The 17992-nt window shown below is 46.4% G+C and overlaps 1 protein-coding gene across 1 annotated transcript; it reads left to right on the forward strand.

Moving 5' to 3' along the window:
* The first annotated feature begins 607 nt into the window (after positions 1 to 607).
* LOC142908634 (E1A-binding protein p400-like) lies at positions 608 to 17229 on the forward strand. Its single transcript, XM_076059400.1, has 12 exons — positions 608 to 622; positions 996 to 1049; positions 1364 to 1500; positions 2250 to 2306; positions 2529 to 2607; positions 5576 to 5671; positions 10681 to 10854; positions 11719 to 11772; positions 12181 to 12317; positions 13796 to 13852; positions 14251 to 14335; positions 17194 to 17229. Exons 1-12 carry the CDS (start codon positions 608 to 610, stop codon positions 17227 to 17229), a joined length of 981 nt encoding a protein of 326 aa, XP_075915515.1.
* Positions 17230 to 17992: the final 763 nt, after the last annotated feature.

Below are 17992 nucleotides of genomic sequence, written 5' to 3' on the forward strand. Positions count from 1 at the left end.
TCACCCACCCACCCACTCACTCACCCACTCACCCACCAAACCACTCACCCACCCACCTACTCACCCACTCATGGGTGAGTGGGTGGGTGGGTGAGTGGGTGGCTGCGTGGGTGAGTGAGTGAGGCGTGGATGGGTGGGTGGTTTGGTGAGCGGGTGGGTGGGGGGTGGGTGGGTGGGTGGGTGAGTGAGTGGGTGGGTGAGTGAGTGGGTGAGGGAGTGAGTAGGTGGGTGGGTGGGTGAGTGAGTGGGTGTGTGAGTGAGTGAGTGGGTGGGTGAGTGAGTGGGTGGTGGTGATGCTGCCGCTGACGATGGTGACAATAATGATGTTGATTATGAGTTTCTCACACCATCAGCTTCAGCAGAATCATCAGCATCATCATCAGAATCATCAGCATCATCATCAGCTTCATCATCAGCATCATCATCGGCTTCAGCAGAATCATCAGCATTATCGGCATCTTCATCGTCATCATCGTCATCACCGTCACTGCGGTGGTGGTGGTGGTGACGGTGTTTGTGAGCTGACTGTCACCATGGTGACGGTGGTGGTGGTGACGGTGATGGTGAGCTGACTGTCACCATGGTGACGGTGGTGGTGACTGTCACCATGGTGACGGTGATGGTGAGCTGTCTGTCACCATGGTCACGGTGGTGGTGGTGACGGTGATGGTAAGCTGACTGTCACCATGGTGATGGTGATGGTGGTGACGGTGGTGGTGGTGAGCTGACTGTCACCATGGTGACGGTGGTGGTGAGCTGACTGTCACCATGCTGATGGTGAGCTGACGGTGATGGTGAGCTGACTGTCACCATGGTGATGGTGAGCTGACGGTGATGGTGAGCTGACTGTCACCATGGTGGTGGTGAGCTGACTGTCACCATGGTGACGGTGGTGGTGAGCTGACTGTCACCATGGTGGTGGTGAGCTCACCATCACCATGGTGACGGTGGTGGTGAGCTGCTGATCGTCTTCGTGCCTTTAATGTCTCCCCCAGCTCCTCCACGACTTCCACCCCAAGAAGAAGCAGAAGACCAAATGCGTCTACAAGGTGAGTGGCTGGTGAGCGAGCCGCTGGTTAGCAGGTGAGCGGGTGGGTGGGTGGGTGAGAGGGGTGAGCGGGTGGGTGAGTGGGCAGGCGGGCGAGGAGGTGGGTAGATGAGCGGGCGAGCGAGCCGCGGGTGAGCGGGTGAGCGGGTGAGGAGGCGAGTGAGCGGGTGAGCAGGTGAGCTAAGTGGGTCTCAGTGGTGGTGGTGATGGTGGTGGCGGCGATGATGATGGCTGTAGTGGGTCTCATGGTGGTGGTGATGATGATCATTTGACTGCTTCCCTCCCTCCCCCTCCCTTCCCTCCCTCCCCACGTAGACGAAGAGCAGGCAGCCGCTGTGCACCAGCCAGATCTTCGCGCAGGACGAGCACACGGCTCAGACGGAGCTCTTCTCTGCCAAGTTTGAGCTGGCGCGGAGCAGCGCTGCCAAGCGCAGGATGTCACTCAAACCCGTGTGGGTGCCCGCACGCTCACCCACCCACTCACTCGCTCACCCACTCACTCACTCACCCACTCACTCACTCACCCACTCACTCACTCACTCACCCACTCACTCACCCGCCCACTCACTCACTCACCCACCCACCCACTCACCTACTCACCCACTCACTCACCCACTCACCCACTCACTCACCCACCCACCCACTCACCCACCCACCCACTCATTCACTCACTCACCCACCCACCCACTCACCCACTCACTCACCCACTCACTCGCCCACTCACCCACAAACTCACCCACCCACTCATCCGCTCACTCACCCGCCCACCCTGACGTTGCGTGTGTGCGTGTGTGTGCGTGTGTCTACGTGCGTGTGTGTGAGTGTGTGTCTGCGTGTGTGGGTGTCTGCGTGCGTGCGTGTGTCTGTGCATGTGTGTGCGTGCGTGTGTGTGTCTGTGCATGTGTGTGCATGTGTGTGCACGTGTGTGTCTGCGTGCGTGTGTCTGTGCATGTGTGTGTGTCTGCGTGCGTGTGCGTGCATGTGTGTGTCTGTGCATGTGTGTGCATGTGTGTGTCTGTGCATGTGTGTGCGTGTGTGTGTCTGTGCATGTGTGTGTCTGCGTGCGTGCGTGTGTCTGTGCATGTGTGTGCGTCTGCGTGCGTGCGTGTGTGTGTCTGTGCATGTGTGTGTGTCTGCGTGCGTGTGTGTGTGTCTGCGTGCGTGTGTGTGACTGTGTGTGTGTGTGCTGCGCTCTTTTCAGGTTGGGGACAAATCTCTTCCAGAAGAATCCCAAACACGTGTCGGTGCTGTCGGAGAGGTGAGCACCCCGCACCGCTGATGGTGATGATGGTGATGGTGTTGATGGTGGTGTTGATGGTGTTATTTATGGTGTTGATGTTGTTGATGGTGTTTTTGATGTTGTTGATGTTATTGATGGTGTTGTTGATGTTGTTGATTGTTGTTGATGGTGTTCTTTATGTTGTTGATGGTGTTTTTGATGTTATTGATGTTATTGATGGTGTTGTTGATGTTGTTGCAGCGGTAACAGCTACGAGACGCCGCTGTCACCTGTCCAGGTGGCAGCGCTCAGGGCGGAGAGAATCGCTAAGGAGAAGAAGGTGAGAGTGGGGGGGGGAGAGTGGGGGGAGAGTGGGGGGTGGGGGGGGGGAGAGTGGGGGGAGAGTGGGGCGAGGGTGGGTGACTGAGTGCGTGGGTGAGTGGTGGGTGAATGGGTGAACATGCAAACACACATGACTCTGATAATAACAATATAATGCATTGTCTTCAATAACAATGTAACTTGAACGATATGATGCATTGTCTTTAATAACAATGTAACTATAACAATAGGATGCATTGCCTTTAATAACAATGTAACTATAACACTAGGATGCATTGTCTTCAATAACAATGTAACCGTAAAAATAGTATGCATTGTCTTCAATAACAATGTAACTGTAACAATAGGATGCATTGTCTTTAATAACAATGTAACTGTAACAATATGATGCATTGTCTTTAATAACAATGTAACTATAACACTAGGATGCATTGTCTTTAATAACAATATAACTGTAACAATATGATGCATTGTCTTTAATAACAAAGTAACTATTACAATAGGATGCATTGTCTTTGATAACAATGTAACTATAACAATAGGATGCATTGCCTTTAATAACAATGTAACTATAACACTAGGATGCATTGTCTTCAATAACAATGTAACTATATCTTCTTTGGTTCTTTCGGTAAAGTCACGTAGAATGAGAATAAAATAATAAATTGATAAATTGTAACTATAACAATATGATACATTGTCTTTAATAACAATGTAACCATAACAATAGGATACATTGTCTTTGATAACAATGTAACTATAACAATATGATGCATTGTCTTCACTAACAATGTAACTATAACGATATGATGCATTGTCTTTAATAACAATGTAACCGTAAAAATAATATGCATTGTCTTTAATAACAATGTAACTATAACAATATGATGCATTGTCTTCAATAACAATGTAACTATAACAACAGGATGCATTGTCTTTAATAACAATGTAACTATAACAACAGGATGCATTGTCTTTAATAACAATGTAACTATAACAATAGGATGCATTGTCTTTAATAACAATGTAACTATAACACTAGGATGCATTGTCTTTAATAGCAATGTAACTGTAACAATAGGATGCATTGTCTTTAATAACAATGTAACCATAAAATATGATACATTGTCTTTGATAACAATGTAACCATAAAAACAGGATGCATTGTCTTTAATAACAATGTAACTATATCTTCTTTGATTTTTCGGTAAAGTCACGTAGAATGAGAATAAAATAATAAATTGATAAATTGTAACTATAACAATATGATACATTGTCTTTAATAACAATGTAACCATAACAATATGATACATTGTCTTCAATAACAATGTAACCGTAAAAATAGTATGCATTGTCTTCAATAACAATGTAACTGTAACAATAGGATGCATTGTCTTTAATAACAATGTAACTGTAACAATATGATGCATTGTCTTTAATAACAATGTAACTATAACACTAGGATGCATTGTCTTTAATAACAATATAACTGTAACAATATGATGCATTGTCTTTAATAACAAAGTAACTATTACAATAGGATGCATTGTCTTTGATAACAATGTAACTATAACAATAGGATGCATTGCCTTTAATAACAATGTAACTATAACACTAGGATGCATTGTCTTCAATAACAATGTAACTATATCTTCTTTGGTTCTTTCGGTAAAGTCACGTAGAATGAGAATAAAATAATAAATTGATAAATTGTAACTATAACAATATGATACATTGTCTTTAATAACAATGTAACCATAACAATAGGATACATTGTCTTTGATAACAATGTAACTATAACAATATGATGCATTGTCTTCACTAACAATGTAACTATAACGATATGATGCATTGTCTTTAATAACAATGTAACCGTAAAAATAATATGCATTGTCTTTAATAACAATGTAACTATAACAATATGATGCATTGTCTTCAATAACAATGTAACTATAACAACAGGATGCATTGTCTTTAATAACAATGTAACTATAACAACAGGATGCATTGTCTTTAATAACAATGTAACTATAACAATAGGATGCATTGTCTTTAATAACAATGTAACTATAACACTAGGATGCATTGTCTTTAATAGTAATGTAACTGTAACAATAGGATGCATTGTCTTTAATAACAATGTAACCATAAAATATGATACATTGTCTTTGATAACAATGTAACCATAAAAACAGGATGCATTGTCTTTAATAACAATGTAACTATATCTTCTTTGATTTTTCGGTAAAGTCACGTAGAATGAGAATAAAATAATAAATTGATAAATTGTAACTATAACAATATGATACATTGTCTTTAATAACAATGTAACCATAACAATATGATACATTGTCTTTAATAACAATGTAACCATAACAATAGGATGCATTGTCTTTGATAACAATGTAGCTATAACAACAGGATGCATTGTCTTTAATAACAATGTAACTATAACAATAGGATGCATTGTCTTTAATAACAATGTAACCATAACAATAGGATGCACTGTCTTTAATAACAATGTAACTATAATAACGGGATGCATTGTCTTTAATAACAATGTAACTACGACAATATGATACATTGTCTTTAATAACAATGTAACTATAACAATAGGATGCATTCTCTTTAATAACAATGTAACCATAACAACAGATGCATTGTCTTTAATAACAATGTAACCATAACAACAGGATGCATTGGCTTTAATAACAATGTAACTATAACAATAGGATGCATTGTCTTCAATAACAATGTAACTATAACAATAGGATGCATTGTCTTTAATAACAATGTAACCATAACAATACGATGCATTGTCTTCAATAACAATGTAACTATAACAATATGATGCATTGTCTTTAATAACAATGTAACCATAACAATAGGATGCATTGTCTTTAATAACAATGTAACCATGACAATAGGACGCATTGTCTTTAATAACAATGTAACTATAACAATAGGACGCGGCGGCCGCGGGCGGTGTGGGGCCGCCGCCGCCGGATCTCACCGCCGACCAGCCGCAGTGGCTTGTCAACGAGGACTGGGCCCTGCTACAGGTGACGCGGTGGGGGGTGAGGGTGGTGGGTGAGGTGGGGAGGGTTTAAGGGTTTACATCACGGTTAAGGTTTAGGGGTTTAGGCCACCCACCCACTCGACAACAACCACCGCTGCGGTGTTGTCGCTTGTTCCAAGTGGAGACGCCCAAGTGCTACTAAAGCACTTGCTGATGGCAACTTCTTCTTGGGTTCTTGCGGTAAAGTCACGTAGAATGAGAATAAAATAATAAATTTGGTAAAATAAAATAACACAATAAAATTCTCATTTATTTTATCAATTTATTATTTTATTCTCATTCTACGTGACTTTACCGAAAGAACCAAAGAAGATGAATCCTTGCAGTCACGAAAGCTTTAAATCGAAACATGGCAACTTCGCCAGCCAGCCCAGGCCTCCCCGCATGCTGGAGCTGGCTTCTCATTATTGCCGGGGACGTCGATTTTAATCCAGGCCCCGTCTTTCCCTTGTGGCGGCTGCGGCATGAACGTCAATGCAAATTCCATCCAACGCGACGGTTTGCAAAGCTTCGTAACGCAAACGCTGCGCTGCTTTAGCCCGCATCCCCAGCTCAAATTCCGGCCGGTTCTGCAAATTGTCCAGTCCAACAACTCCACCTTGCACAACCACAACACGAAACGTCCACGACAAAAACGACCTTAAAATCCTTCGACCAAAACATGACGGCGTCAACGACAAATCTCTTGAACTCTGCACCTTCCTACAAGATAACTCCATTGACGTAGCCGCCATCAAAGAAACAAAATTAAAATCCACTTCTCGCGTGCCCCGACTTACAAAATGTCACTTTCCTCCGTAAGAGAGACCGACCAACAGCCGGTGGCGGTCTCCCTTTACCTCATCCACGACAGCATTCAATTTGAAGATATTAAAATCCCAATGCCTCATTCTGATATCACCGTATCAAATCCCGTCTGGGCCCGCTCACCGTAATCAACGTCTACATCTCGGCGACGAGGTCTTGCCCTCGCAACTATGAGTTCAATATATATCGACTTTTACCAAACGACGACTCAATTGTTATTGGAGATTTCGACGCCCGCAAAAAAAGGCCGCAGTCTTCCCCTCCCCGATGCACGTGGCGACCTCATTGCTGGTATCTTGAACGGCTCCCCTTATGGGGTACTCGATGAAAAGAATCAAACCAGAGTTCCGTCATCACCTTGCCCTTCAATAGCGTCAGGAAAACTCCTTTCATCAATCGACTGGCGAGTCTTTTTGAGGCCCTTGGAGCCGACCGCCCACCTATTGCGTTGACCCTCAATGCCGCCAAACATTCACAAACTCCTAAAAACCGTTCACTCGATGCTTTCGGTAAAGTCACGTAGAAGAGAAATAATAAAATAATAAAACAATAAAATTCTCACGACGTTTCGATTGCTAAACAAACATGCAATCATCAGCAGGTGTGAAATCCACAGCGAGAAGATTTTGAAAAAAAAAAAGTGGCGTTTTTTTAATGATGATTGCAAATGTTGTGAGAATGATTTTTTAAAAATATTTTTATTATTTTATTGTTTCCCTTCTACGTGGTGGTGACTTTACCGAGAGAACCCAGAATATGAATCCCTGCAGTCACGGAAGCTTTAAATCTACATTTAAATCCTAAAAACCGCTTGTATTACAACTTTAAAAAAGGAAACTGGCCACTTTTCACTTATGGTTCAGAATAATTATTCACCGACAACATCAACCATAGCCACACATCCCCAAATAACTCTGAAAAGAATTTCAGAAACATCATCGCGACTACCACCAAGCACACCGTCGCTGGGGGGTTGCTGCAAGCAACACCTTCCCTGCCTCCCTAAACAAGCCTCAACGCTAATAAACCAACGGAACACCATTAGGACAAACAATCCTACATCACCACAAATCCTCCCGGCCTTCAATATTGAAATCACAACGCTAATCAATCAAGCCAAAACAGGGAACGCTGGCACGAGTTTGTCGAATCTTTTGAACACCACCAAAACTCATCAAAACTTTGGAAGACCATCAAAGCCTTAGACCAGTGGTTCTTAACCTTGTTGGAGGTACCGAACCCCACCAGTTTCATATGCGCATTCACCGAACCCCTCTTTAGTGAAAAATAAAATGTGATTTTTTTCAAATTCAAGACGTAGATATGTTTTTTATTGGTACACAAAATGAGCCGTGCATGAACATTACCTTGTTCAAAGAATAAAACCAACACAATGCATAAACTCACAACAAATTACATACCTGGAAATCAATGTGACTTCTGCTGTTGCCTTTGAGAGATCAGTTCAGATATGCGTGGCTTCACCTTGGCAAGTGCCACTCTCATGTCATTTTCACAACAAAGTCTGTTCCTTTTCTTCGTTTTTATGTCCAGCATCCTCGAAAAGGATTGCTCACAAAGATATGTTGTAACAAATGGTATAAAAAATCCAGGGCTTTCTTAGCAATAACTGGATACTTGTTCATTTGTCGACACCAAAACGTTGAGAGCGTTGTTGTTCTGAAGAGTTGCTGTTGAACCTGGCTCTGCTGAATTTCAATGATTTCGTCGAGGAATTCATCATTGACATCTGCTGTTTCAACAGCAAACGTGAACGGCTGTCTCACCCATGCTGGATATGACTCTCTTGTAGGGAAATATCCGTCGAGAGACTTTGCAAGCTCATCTAAGTGCGTGGCAATTGTATGCTTCAGTTCCGTGGATACAGAAATATTTCCGATTCCAGACACATCTTCGATCTTACTTGCACAGTCGTCCAGAAGCGGGAAGTTTGCGAAGTTATTGTTCTCTGTTCGTCGTTTCCATAATGGTAGCTTTTTTTGAAAAGCCTTCAGGTGTTCTTCCGCTTCCATGATATTGACTCCACCACCCTGCATCTGCTGATTGAGATGATTGAGAGCTGCGAATATATCAGCCATGTACGCTAAAATGAGAATGAACTCAGGATTTTTGAAGCAATCTACATGGCAGTGTTGGTGCTCTTGCAAAAACAGGGCTAATTCCACACGCATGGCAAAAACACGATTCAGCACCTGTCCCCGGGATAACCACCGAATATTAGAATGGAGCAGAAGTACCTCAAATTCAGAGCCCATTTCTTTACACAGCTCACTGAAGATGCGGTGCCTCAGAGCACTTTTTCGCACATAGTTCACACATTCCACCACAGTTTTTAATACTTCTGCCATTTTTGGAGGTAAGGTTTTTGTTGCCAACGCATGCCTGTGCAGAATACAATGCGTCACAATGATGTGTGGTGCATCGGCCTTTACTAGCGCACCAAAACCAGACTTTCTTCCCAGCATGACTGGAGCTCCGTCCGTACAAACTGCAGAAACCATATCCCATGAAAGATTGTTGTCTCTGAAGAAGTCATCCACAAGCTTCTTCACATCGGCTGCCTTCGTTGTTGTTGTAAGAGGCTTACAAAATAAAAACTCTTCTTTTATCATGTCGTCTTTCACATAGCGTACAAAAACAGCAAGCTGGCTTAGATCAGAAACGTCTGTGGTTTCGTCGAGTTGAAGGCTGAATTTTGCCGGGCTTGAAATCAGATCCGCGACTACTTGAGCCAAGATGTCTTTACTCATGTCTTCTATTCTGTCACTGACGGTGTCATTTGAAAGGGGAATTTGGGATAATTTACCTTCGGCCGCTGTTCCGAGTATCAGATTCGCCATCTTTAATGCAGCTGGTTTCACAAGTGGTTCACCAATGGTGTGTGGATTGCCCTGCTTTGCGATCAGGTAAGCAACTTCGTACGATGCTGTCAGGATCGGTTTGTTAACAGGTACAAATCCAAGAGCAGGCAGAGTGGCCTTTTCATCGAATCTGGCTCTCTTCACCCTGAATTCAGCAAGTGTTGTGTTCTTGTATTCCCCGTCTCCATGCAGCTTCAAGAAGTGTTCCTTTAGTTTTGCCGGTGCAAGACTAGAGTTGCTCAACTTGGCGTTGCAAATCATGCAGATAGGACGCTCACTCCCATCACGTTCCGTGATACATGAGAATCCATGTTGTACATATTCGTCCGACCACTTTCTTCTTTTGCCCGACATAGTTAGTATGGATAAAATATTAAAGAAATCACACGACGTACGACAACAACAGTCACACGTTGACTACTGAGTACGCACTAAATTCCCCGCAGCGCTGATTGGCCAAGCAGTGTAGCATGATCATCTGCAGCCAGTGATGGCCAAGTGGGCCGTGTGTGTCATCACAAATTTACACAATAATTCAAGTGTGTCCGGACCTCCGTGGCGGGGGCTCTGCCGAACCCCTGAGATCGACTCACCGAACCCCTGGGATTCGATCGAACCCAGGTTAAGAACCACTGCCTTAGACGGACACTCCAAACCGCCAATTGCACAACCACTTTCAACAACATATCCGATCTTGAAACTACTGGTACCAGTCATCGGCAAGTCCACTCAGCTCCACGTCCTCCTGTACCATGTCACTCCATCTCTTCTCTGGCCCGGGCCGTGCCCGTTTAGCCCCCTCTATCCGGCAGAACAAAAGCTGTTTAGGCATGCCGGACCACAGACACACACGCACACAAACTTACCCACTCACCCACCCACCCACTCACCCACCCACCCACTCACCCACCAACCCACTCACCCACCCAACTACTCACTCACCCACCCACCCACTCACCCACCCACTCACTCACCCACTCACCCACCCACCCACTCACTCACCCACCCACTCACCCACCAACCCACTCACCCACCCAACTACTCATCCACCAACCCACTCACCCACTCACCCACCCACCCACTCACTCACCCACTCACTCACCCACCAACCCACTCACCCAACTACTCACCCACCCACTCACCCACTCACCCACCCACCCACTCACCCACCCACTCACTCACCCACCCACCCACTCACTCACTCACCCACTCACCCACCCACTCACCCACCCACCCACGCACTCACCCAACTACTCACCCACCCACCCACCAACCCCCCCCTCCCTCCGTGTCTCCTCACCAGGCGATCCAGCAGCTGCTGGAGCTGCCGCTGAACCTGGCCCTGGTGTCCCCGGCGCACACCCCCAACTGGGAGCTGGTGAGCGATGTGGTGAACGTGGTGAGCCGCGTCTACCGCTCACCCAAGCACTGCCGCTCGCGCTACGAGGCCGTTGTGGTGCCACGCGAGGAGGGCAAGGTGGGTGGCTGGGTGGGGGGGTGGGTGGGTAAGTGAGTGGGTGTGTGGGTGGCTAGTGGGGGGGTGGGTGGGTAAGTGGGTTGGTGGGTGAATGGGTGAGTGGGTAGGTTGGTGGGTTAGTGAGTGAGTGAGTGGGTGGCTGGGTGAGTGAGTGGGTGCATAGGTGAGTGGGTGGGTGGGTGGGTGGCTGCGTGGGTGAGTGAGTGAGGCGTGGATGGGTGGGTGGGTGGTTTGGTGAGTGGGTGGGTGAGTGAGTGGGTGGGTTAGTGAGTGGGTGAGTGGGTGGCTGGGTGGGGGGGTGGGTGGGTAAGTGGGTTGGTGGGTGGGTGAATGGGTGAATGGGTGGCTGGGTGAGTGAGTGGGTGAGCTGACTATCACCATGGTGACAGTGGTGGTGGTGACGGTGATGGTGAGCTGTCACCGTGGTGACGGTGATGGTGGTGACGAGCTGACTGTCACCGTGGTGATGGTGATGGTGAGCTGACTGTTACCATGGTGACGGTGGTGGTGAGCTGACTGTCACCATAGTGATGGTGAGCTGACGGTGATGGTGAGCTGACTGTCACCATGGTGACGGTGATGGTGAGCTGACTGTCACCATGGTGACGGTGATGGTGAGCTGACTGTCACCATGGTGACGGTGATGGTGAGCTGACTGTCACCATGGTGACGGTGGTGGCGAGCTGACTGTCACCATACTGATGGTGAGCTGACGGTGATGGTGAGCTGACTGTCACCATGGTGATGGTGAGCTGACGGTGATGGTGAGCTGACTGTCACCATGGTGGTGGTGAGCTCACCATCACCATGGTGACGGTGGTGGTGAGCTGCTGACCGTCTTCGTGCCTTCAATGTCTCCCCCAGCTCCTCCACGACTTCCACCCCAAGAAGAAGCAGAAGACCAAAGGCGTCTACAAGGTGAGTGGCTGGTGAGCGAGCCGCTGGTGAGTGGGTGAGCGGGTGGGTGAGTGGGCGAGTGGGTGGGTGAGCGGATGGGTGGGTGAGTGGGCAGGCGGGCAAGCGGGTGGGTGGGTGAGTGGGTGAGCGGGTGGGTGGGTGGGTGGGTGAGCGGGCGGGCGAGCGAGCCTCGGGTGAGCCGGTGAGTAGGCGAGTGAGCGGGTGAGCAGGTGAGCTAAGTGGGTCTCATGGTGATGGTGGTGGTGGTGATGATGATGGCGGCGATGATGATGGCTGTAGTGGGTCTCATGGTGGTGGTGATGATGATGGCGGCGATGATGATGGCTGTAGTGGGTCTCATGGTGGTGGTGGTGATGATCATTTGACTGCTTCCCTCCCTCCCCCTCCCTCCCCTCCCTCCCCGCGTAGACGAAGAGCAGGCAGCCGCTGTGCACCAGCCAGATCTTCGCGCAGGACGAGCACACGGCTCAGACGGAGCTCTTCTCTGCCAAGTTTGAGCTGGCGCGGAGCAGCGCTGCCAAGCGCAGGATGTCACTCAAACCCGTGTGGGTGCCCGCACGCTCACCCACCCACTCACTCGCTCACCCACTCACTCACTCACCCGCTCACTCACTCACTCACCGACCCACTCACTCACCCACTCACTTACTCATCCACTCACTCACCCACCCACTCACTCACCCACTCACTCACCCACCCACTCACTCACTCACCCACTCACTTACTCACCCACTCACTCACCCACCCACCCACTCACTCACCCACCCACTCACTCACCTGCCCACTCACTCACCAACTCACCCACCCACTCACCTACCCACTCACCCACCCACCCACTCACCCACTCACTCACCCACTCACCCACCCACCCACTCACTCACCCACTCACCCACCCACTCACCCACCCACCCACTCACTCACTCACTCGCCCACCCACCCACACACTCACCCACTCACCCACCCACTCACTCACTCATCCACTCACCCACTCATCCACCCACTCAATCACTCATCCACTCACTCACCCGCCCACTCACCCACCCACCCACTCACTCACCCATTCACTCGCCCACCCACCCACACACACACTCTTCCACCCACTCGCCCACCCACCCACACACACACTCTTCCACCCACTCACCCACCCACTCACTCACCCACTCACTCGCCTACCCACCCACCCACTCACTCACCCACTCACTCACTCACCCACCCACTCACCTACCCACTCACCCACCCACCCACCCACTCACCCACCCACCCACTCACTCACCCACTCACCCACCCACCCACTCACTCACCCACTCACCCACCCACTCACCCACCCACCCACTCACTCACTCATCCACTCACTCACCCGCCCACTCACCCGCCCACCCACCCACACACACACTCTTCCACCCACTCACCCACCCACTCACTCACCCACTCACTCGCCTACCCACCCACTCACTCACCCACTCACCCACTCACTCGCCCACTCACCCACTCACTCACCCACAAACTCACCCACCCACCCGCTCATCCACTCACTCACCCGCCCCCTCTGACGTCGCCTGTGCGTGCGTGCGCGTGCGTGTGTCTACGTGTGCGTGCGTGCGCGTGCGTGTGTCTACGTGTGTGTGTGTCTGCGTGCGTGCGTGCGTGTGTCTGTGCATGTCTGTGAATCTGCGTGCCGTGTGTGTCTGTGCATGTGTGTGTGTCTGCGTGCGTGTGCGTGTGTCTGCGTGCGTGCGTGTGTGTCTGTGCATGTGTGTGTGTCTGCGTGCGTGTGTGTGTGTGTCTGTGCATGTGTGTGTGTCTGCGTGCGTGTGTCTGTGCATGTGTGTGTGTCTGCGTGCGTGTGCGTGTGTGTCTGTGCATGTGTGTGTGTCTGCGTGCGTGCGTGTGTGCGTCTGCGTGCGTGCGTGTGTGTGTCTGTGCATGTGTGTGTGTCTGCGTGCGTGTGTGTGTGTGTGTCTGCGTGCGTGTGTGTGACTTTGTGTGTGTGTGACTGTGTGTGTGTGTGCTGCGCTCTTTTCAGGTTGGGGACAAATCTCTTCCAGAAGAATCCCAAGCACGTGTCGGTGCCGTCGGAGAGGTGAGCACCCCACACCGCTGATGGTGATGATGGTGATGGTGTTGATGATGGTGTTGATGATGGTGTTGATGGTGTTGATGATGGTGTTGATGATGGTGTTGATGGTGTTGATGATGGTGTTGATGGTGTTGATGATGGTGTTGATGGTGTTGATGATGGTGTTGATGGTGTTGATGATGGTATTGATGGTGTTGTTTATGGTGTTGATGGTGTTGTTGATGGTGTTGTTGATGGTTTTGATGTTGTTGATCGTGTTGATGGTGTTGATGCTATTGATAGTGTTGTTTATGGTGTTGATGTTGTTGATGTTGTTGATGGTATTGATAGTGTTGTTGATGGTGTTTTTGATGTTGTTCATGTTATTGATGGTGTTGTTGATGTTGTTGATGTTGTTGCAGCGGTATCAGCTACGAGACGCCGCTGTCACCTGTCCAGGTGGCAGCGCTCAGGGCGGAGAGAATCGCTAAGGAGAAGAAGCTGAGAGTGGGGGTGGGGGGGGAGAGTGGGGGGAGAGTGGGGGGAGGGTGGGGGGAGAGTGGGGGGAGAGTGGGGCGATGGTGGGTGACTAAGTGCGTGGGTGAGTGGTGGGTGAATGGGTGAACATGCAAACACACATGGCTCTGATAATAACAATATGATGCATTGTCTTCAATAACAATGTAACTATTACACTAGGATGCATTGTCTTTAATAACAATGTAACTGTAACAATATGATGCATTGTCTTTAATAACAATGTAACTATAACACTAGGATACATTGTCTTCAATAACAATGTAACTATTACAATAGGTTGCATTGTCTTCAATAACAATGTAACTATTACAATATGATGAATTGTCTTCAATAACAATGTAACTATAACAATATGATCCATTGTCTTCAATAACATTGTAACTATAACACTAGGATACATTGTCTTAAATAACAATGTAACTATAACAATATGATGAATATGTCTTCAATAACAATGTAACTATAACAATAGGATGCATTGCCTTTAATAACAATGTACAGTGAGGGATAAAAGTATTTGATCCCCTGCTGATTTTGTACGTTTGCCCACTGACAAAAAAATGGTCAGTCTATAATTTTAATGGTAGGTTTATTTGAACAGTGAGAGACAGAATAACAACAACAAAATCCAGAAAAAAAAGCATTTCAAAAATGTAATAAATGTATTTGCATTTTTATGAGGGAAATAAGTATTTGACCCCTCTGCAAAACATGACTTAGTACTTGGTGGCAAAACCCTTGTTGGCAATCACAGAGGTCAGATGTTTCTTGTAGTTGGCCACCAGATTTGCACACATCTCAGGAGGGATTTTGTGCCACTCTTTGCAGATCTTCTCCAAGTCATTAAGGTTTCGAGGCTGACGTTTGGCAACTCGAACCTTCAGCTCCCTCCACAGATGTTCTATGGGATTAAGGTCTGGAGACTGGCTAGGCCACTCCAGGACCTTAATGTGCTTCTTCTTGAGCCACTCCTTTGTTGCCTTGGCCGTGTGTTTTGGGTCATTGTCATGCTGGAATACCCATCCACGACCCATTTTCAATGCCCTGGCTGAGGGAAGGAGGTTCTCACCCAAAATTTGACGGTACATGGCCCCGTCCATCGTCCCTTTGATGCAGTGAAGTTGTTCTGTCCCCTTAGCAGAAAAACACCCCCAAAGCATAATGTTTCCACCTCCATGTTTGACGGTGGGGATGGTGTTCTTGGGGTCATAGGCAGCATTCCTCCTCCTCCAAACACGGCGAGTTGAGTTGATGCCAAAGAGCTCCATTTTGGTCTCATCTTACCACAACACTTTCACCCAGTTGTCCTCTGAATCATTCAGACGTTCATTGGCAAACTTCAGATGGTCATGTATATGTGCTTTCTTGAGCAGGGGGACTTGCGGGCGATGCAGGATTTCCTTCACGGCATAGTGTGTTACCAATTGTTTTCTTGGTGACTGTGGTCCCAGCTGCCTTGAGATCATTGACAAGATCCTCCCGTGTAGTTCTGGGCTGATTCCTCACCGTTCTCATGATCATTGCAACTCCACGAGGTGAGAACTTGCATGGAGCCCCAGGCCGAGGGAGATTGACAGTTCTTTTGTGTTTCTTCCGTTTGCGAATAATCGCACCAACTGTTGTCACCTTCTCACCAAGCTGCTTGGCAATGGTCTTGTAGCCCATTCCAGCCTTGTGTAGGTCTACAATCTTGTCCCTGACATCCTTGGAGAGCTCTTTGGTCTTGGCCATGGTGGAGAGTTTGGAATCTGATTGATTGATTGCTTCTGTGGACAGGTGTCTTTTATACAGGTAACAAGCTGGGATTAGGAGCACTCCCTTTAAGAGTGTGCTCCTAATCGCAGCTCGTTACCTGTATAAAAGACACCTGGGAGCCAAAAATCTTTCTAATTGAGAGGGGGTCAAATACTTATTTCCCTCATTAAAATGCAAATTAATTTATAACATTAACATGCGTTTTTCTGGATTTTTTTGTTGTTTTTCTGTCTCTCACTGTTCAAATACACCTACCATTAAAATTATAGACTGATAATTTCTTTATCAGTGAGCAAACGTACAAAATCAGCAAGGAATCAAATACTTTTTCCCTCACTGTACCTGTCACCGGATAAGTAAGCTCTTGAGTGAAATAAAATTCCTTGGCTAAAAATCATTGCTAATCCCATTTTATAAGAATGCATTTTTCCTTGTGGGATGCTTTGGTCTCTAATTATATTCTACCAGGTTCAAAGCGTTTTTCCAAGATGCATTTTTGTTCATAGGTTGCATTGAGCAATTCACACAATTTTCCTGTGCAGCAGAAGTGTTATTTTTACATCACCATAATGATTTAGAAATACAATACTATGTTACTTGATGATGATGACGACGACAATGTTGATATGCAGTATTTACTTTTTTTAATGGAAAATAATACAAAAATAAAACTGAGACACCTTTATATATCATCATCATCATCAGCCATGGTCAATGAATGGAGGCCTCCCCAACCCACCACCTTTGACGATGCTATGATGTAATAATCCAACTATGACCTGCACACGAGCTGATTTCATTGCTCCATCTCCCAACTGATGCGTTACATTCTTTGACTGCCATGCCTGTTAACAATGGTTACTTTACAAATAATTCTGGTCCCACCATATGGTGTTGTTCAGGAGATTAATTTGCTAATTGACATTGTTTTGATCTCTCAGTTGTTCAGCAACAGCACTTGCATGTAACAACAATAATATATCTTCATCAACATCACGATACACTAAATATGAGCTTGGGTAAACAATGATCTTTTAATGATTTATATGTGCTGATCTCTCATTGCTTAGCTTATTGAAAATGTGGAGGAAGATACCGTATTATAGACCAAAAAATATCCATAATATACAATCACAAAGCAAACATTGTGTGTCATTGCCGAGTACATGATATGAACTGGATAATCCAATAATTGATTCACATTCTAATACATACGTGTGCACATCTGTTAATATTTTTTTCACCTTGCGCAACAAATACGTTACAAATGTGAAATTAAATTTAGTATGCGTGGAGAACGTCTTTCACACCGTACGTAGCCAACCGTGCTATAATCGGAGCTGCGACATGATTCCCTGATTGCATGTGCATCCATGTGTTGCTTTGTGCTCGGATTGCTTCTTTTTTCATCGTCAACAGTTACAACAATAAACGCACATCAGTGCTTTAATCAAGCATTCTTATTTTCAGTGGTCGTGGGTGCTGTGTCAAATTATTTCCATGCATTTAGGGCGATTTTAACTTGGGGACAAATGATCGGAGTAGGTTACATGTCAAGACGTTATGTAAAGACCGCGAGAGGTCGCTTAGTATATCAACTAAATGTTGCAAATTCTTGGTTCTTTCGGTAAAGTCACGTAGAAGGGAAACAATCAAATAATAAAAATATAAAACAATAAAATTCTCGCTAGAAGGGAAACAATAAAATAATAAAAATATAAAACAATAAAATTCTCTATTATTTTATTGTCTTCCCTTCTACGTGGTGGTGACTTTACCGAAAGAACCAAGAATATGAATCCCTGCAGTCACGAAAGCTTTAAATCAACAATTTAAATGTTGCAAGTTTGACAAATGAAAGAAAGTAAA

Source organism: Petromyzon marinus, unplaced genomic scaffold, assembly GCF_048934315.1.
Source record: "Petromyzon marinus isolate PM22_M1 ecotype Great Lakes invasive population unplaced genomic scaffold, UKy_Petmar_22M1.pri1.0 PM_G_Scaffold_10, whole genome shotgun sequence".
Classification (NCBI taxonomy): domain Eukaryota; kingdom Metazoa; phylum Chordata; class Hyperoartia; order Petromyzontiformes; family Petromyzontidae; genus Petromyzon; species Petromyzon marinus.

Excerpts from the sequence above, each read along its gene's own strand:
- LOC142908634 (XM_076059400.1), top strand. Across the intron at positions 1,501-2,249 it reads AGGATGTCACTCAAACCCGT|GTTGGGGACAAATCTCTTCC; the intron begins GTGGGTGCCCGC and ends CGCTCTTTTCAG. Across the intron at positions 2,307-2,528 it reads GTGTCGGTGCTGTCGGAGAG|CGGTAACAGCTACGAGACGC; the intron begins GTGAGCACCCCG and ends ATGTTGTTGCAG.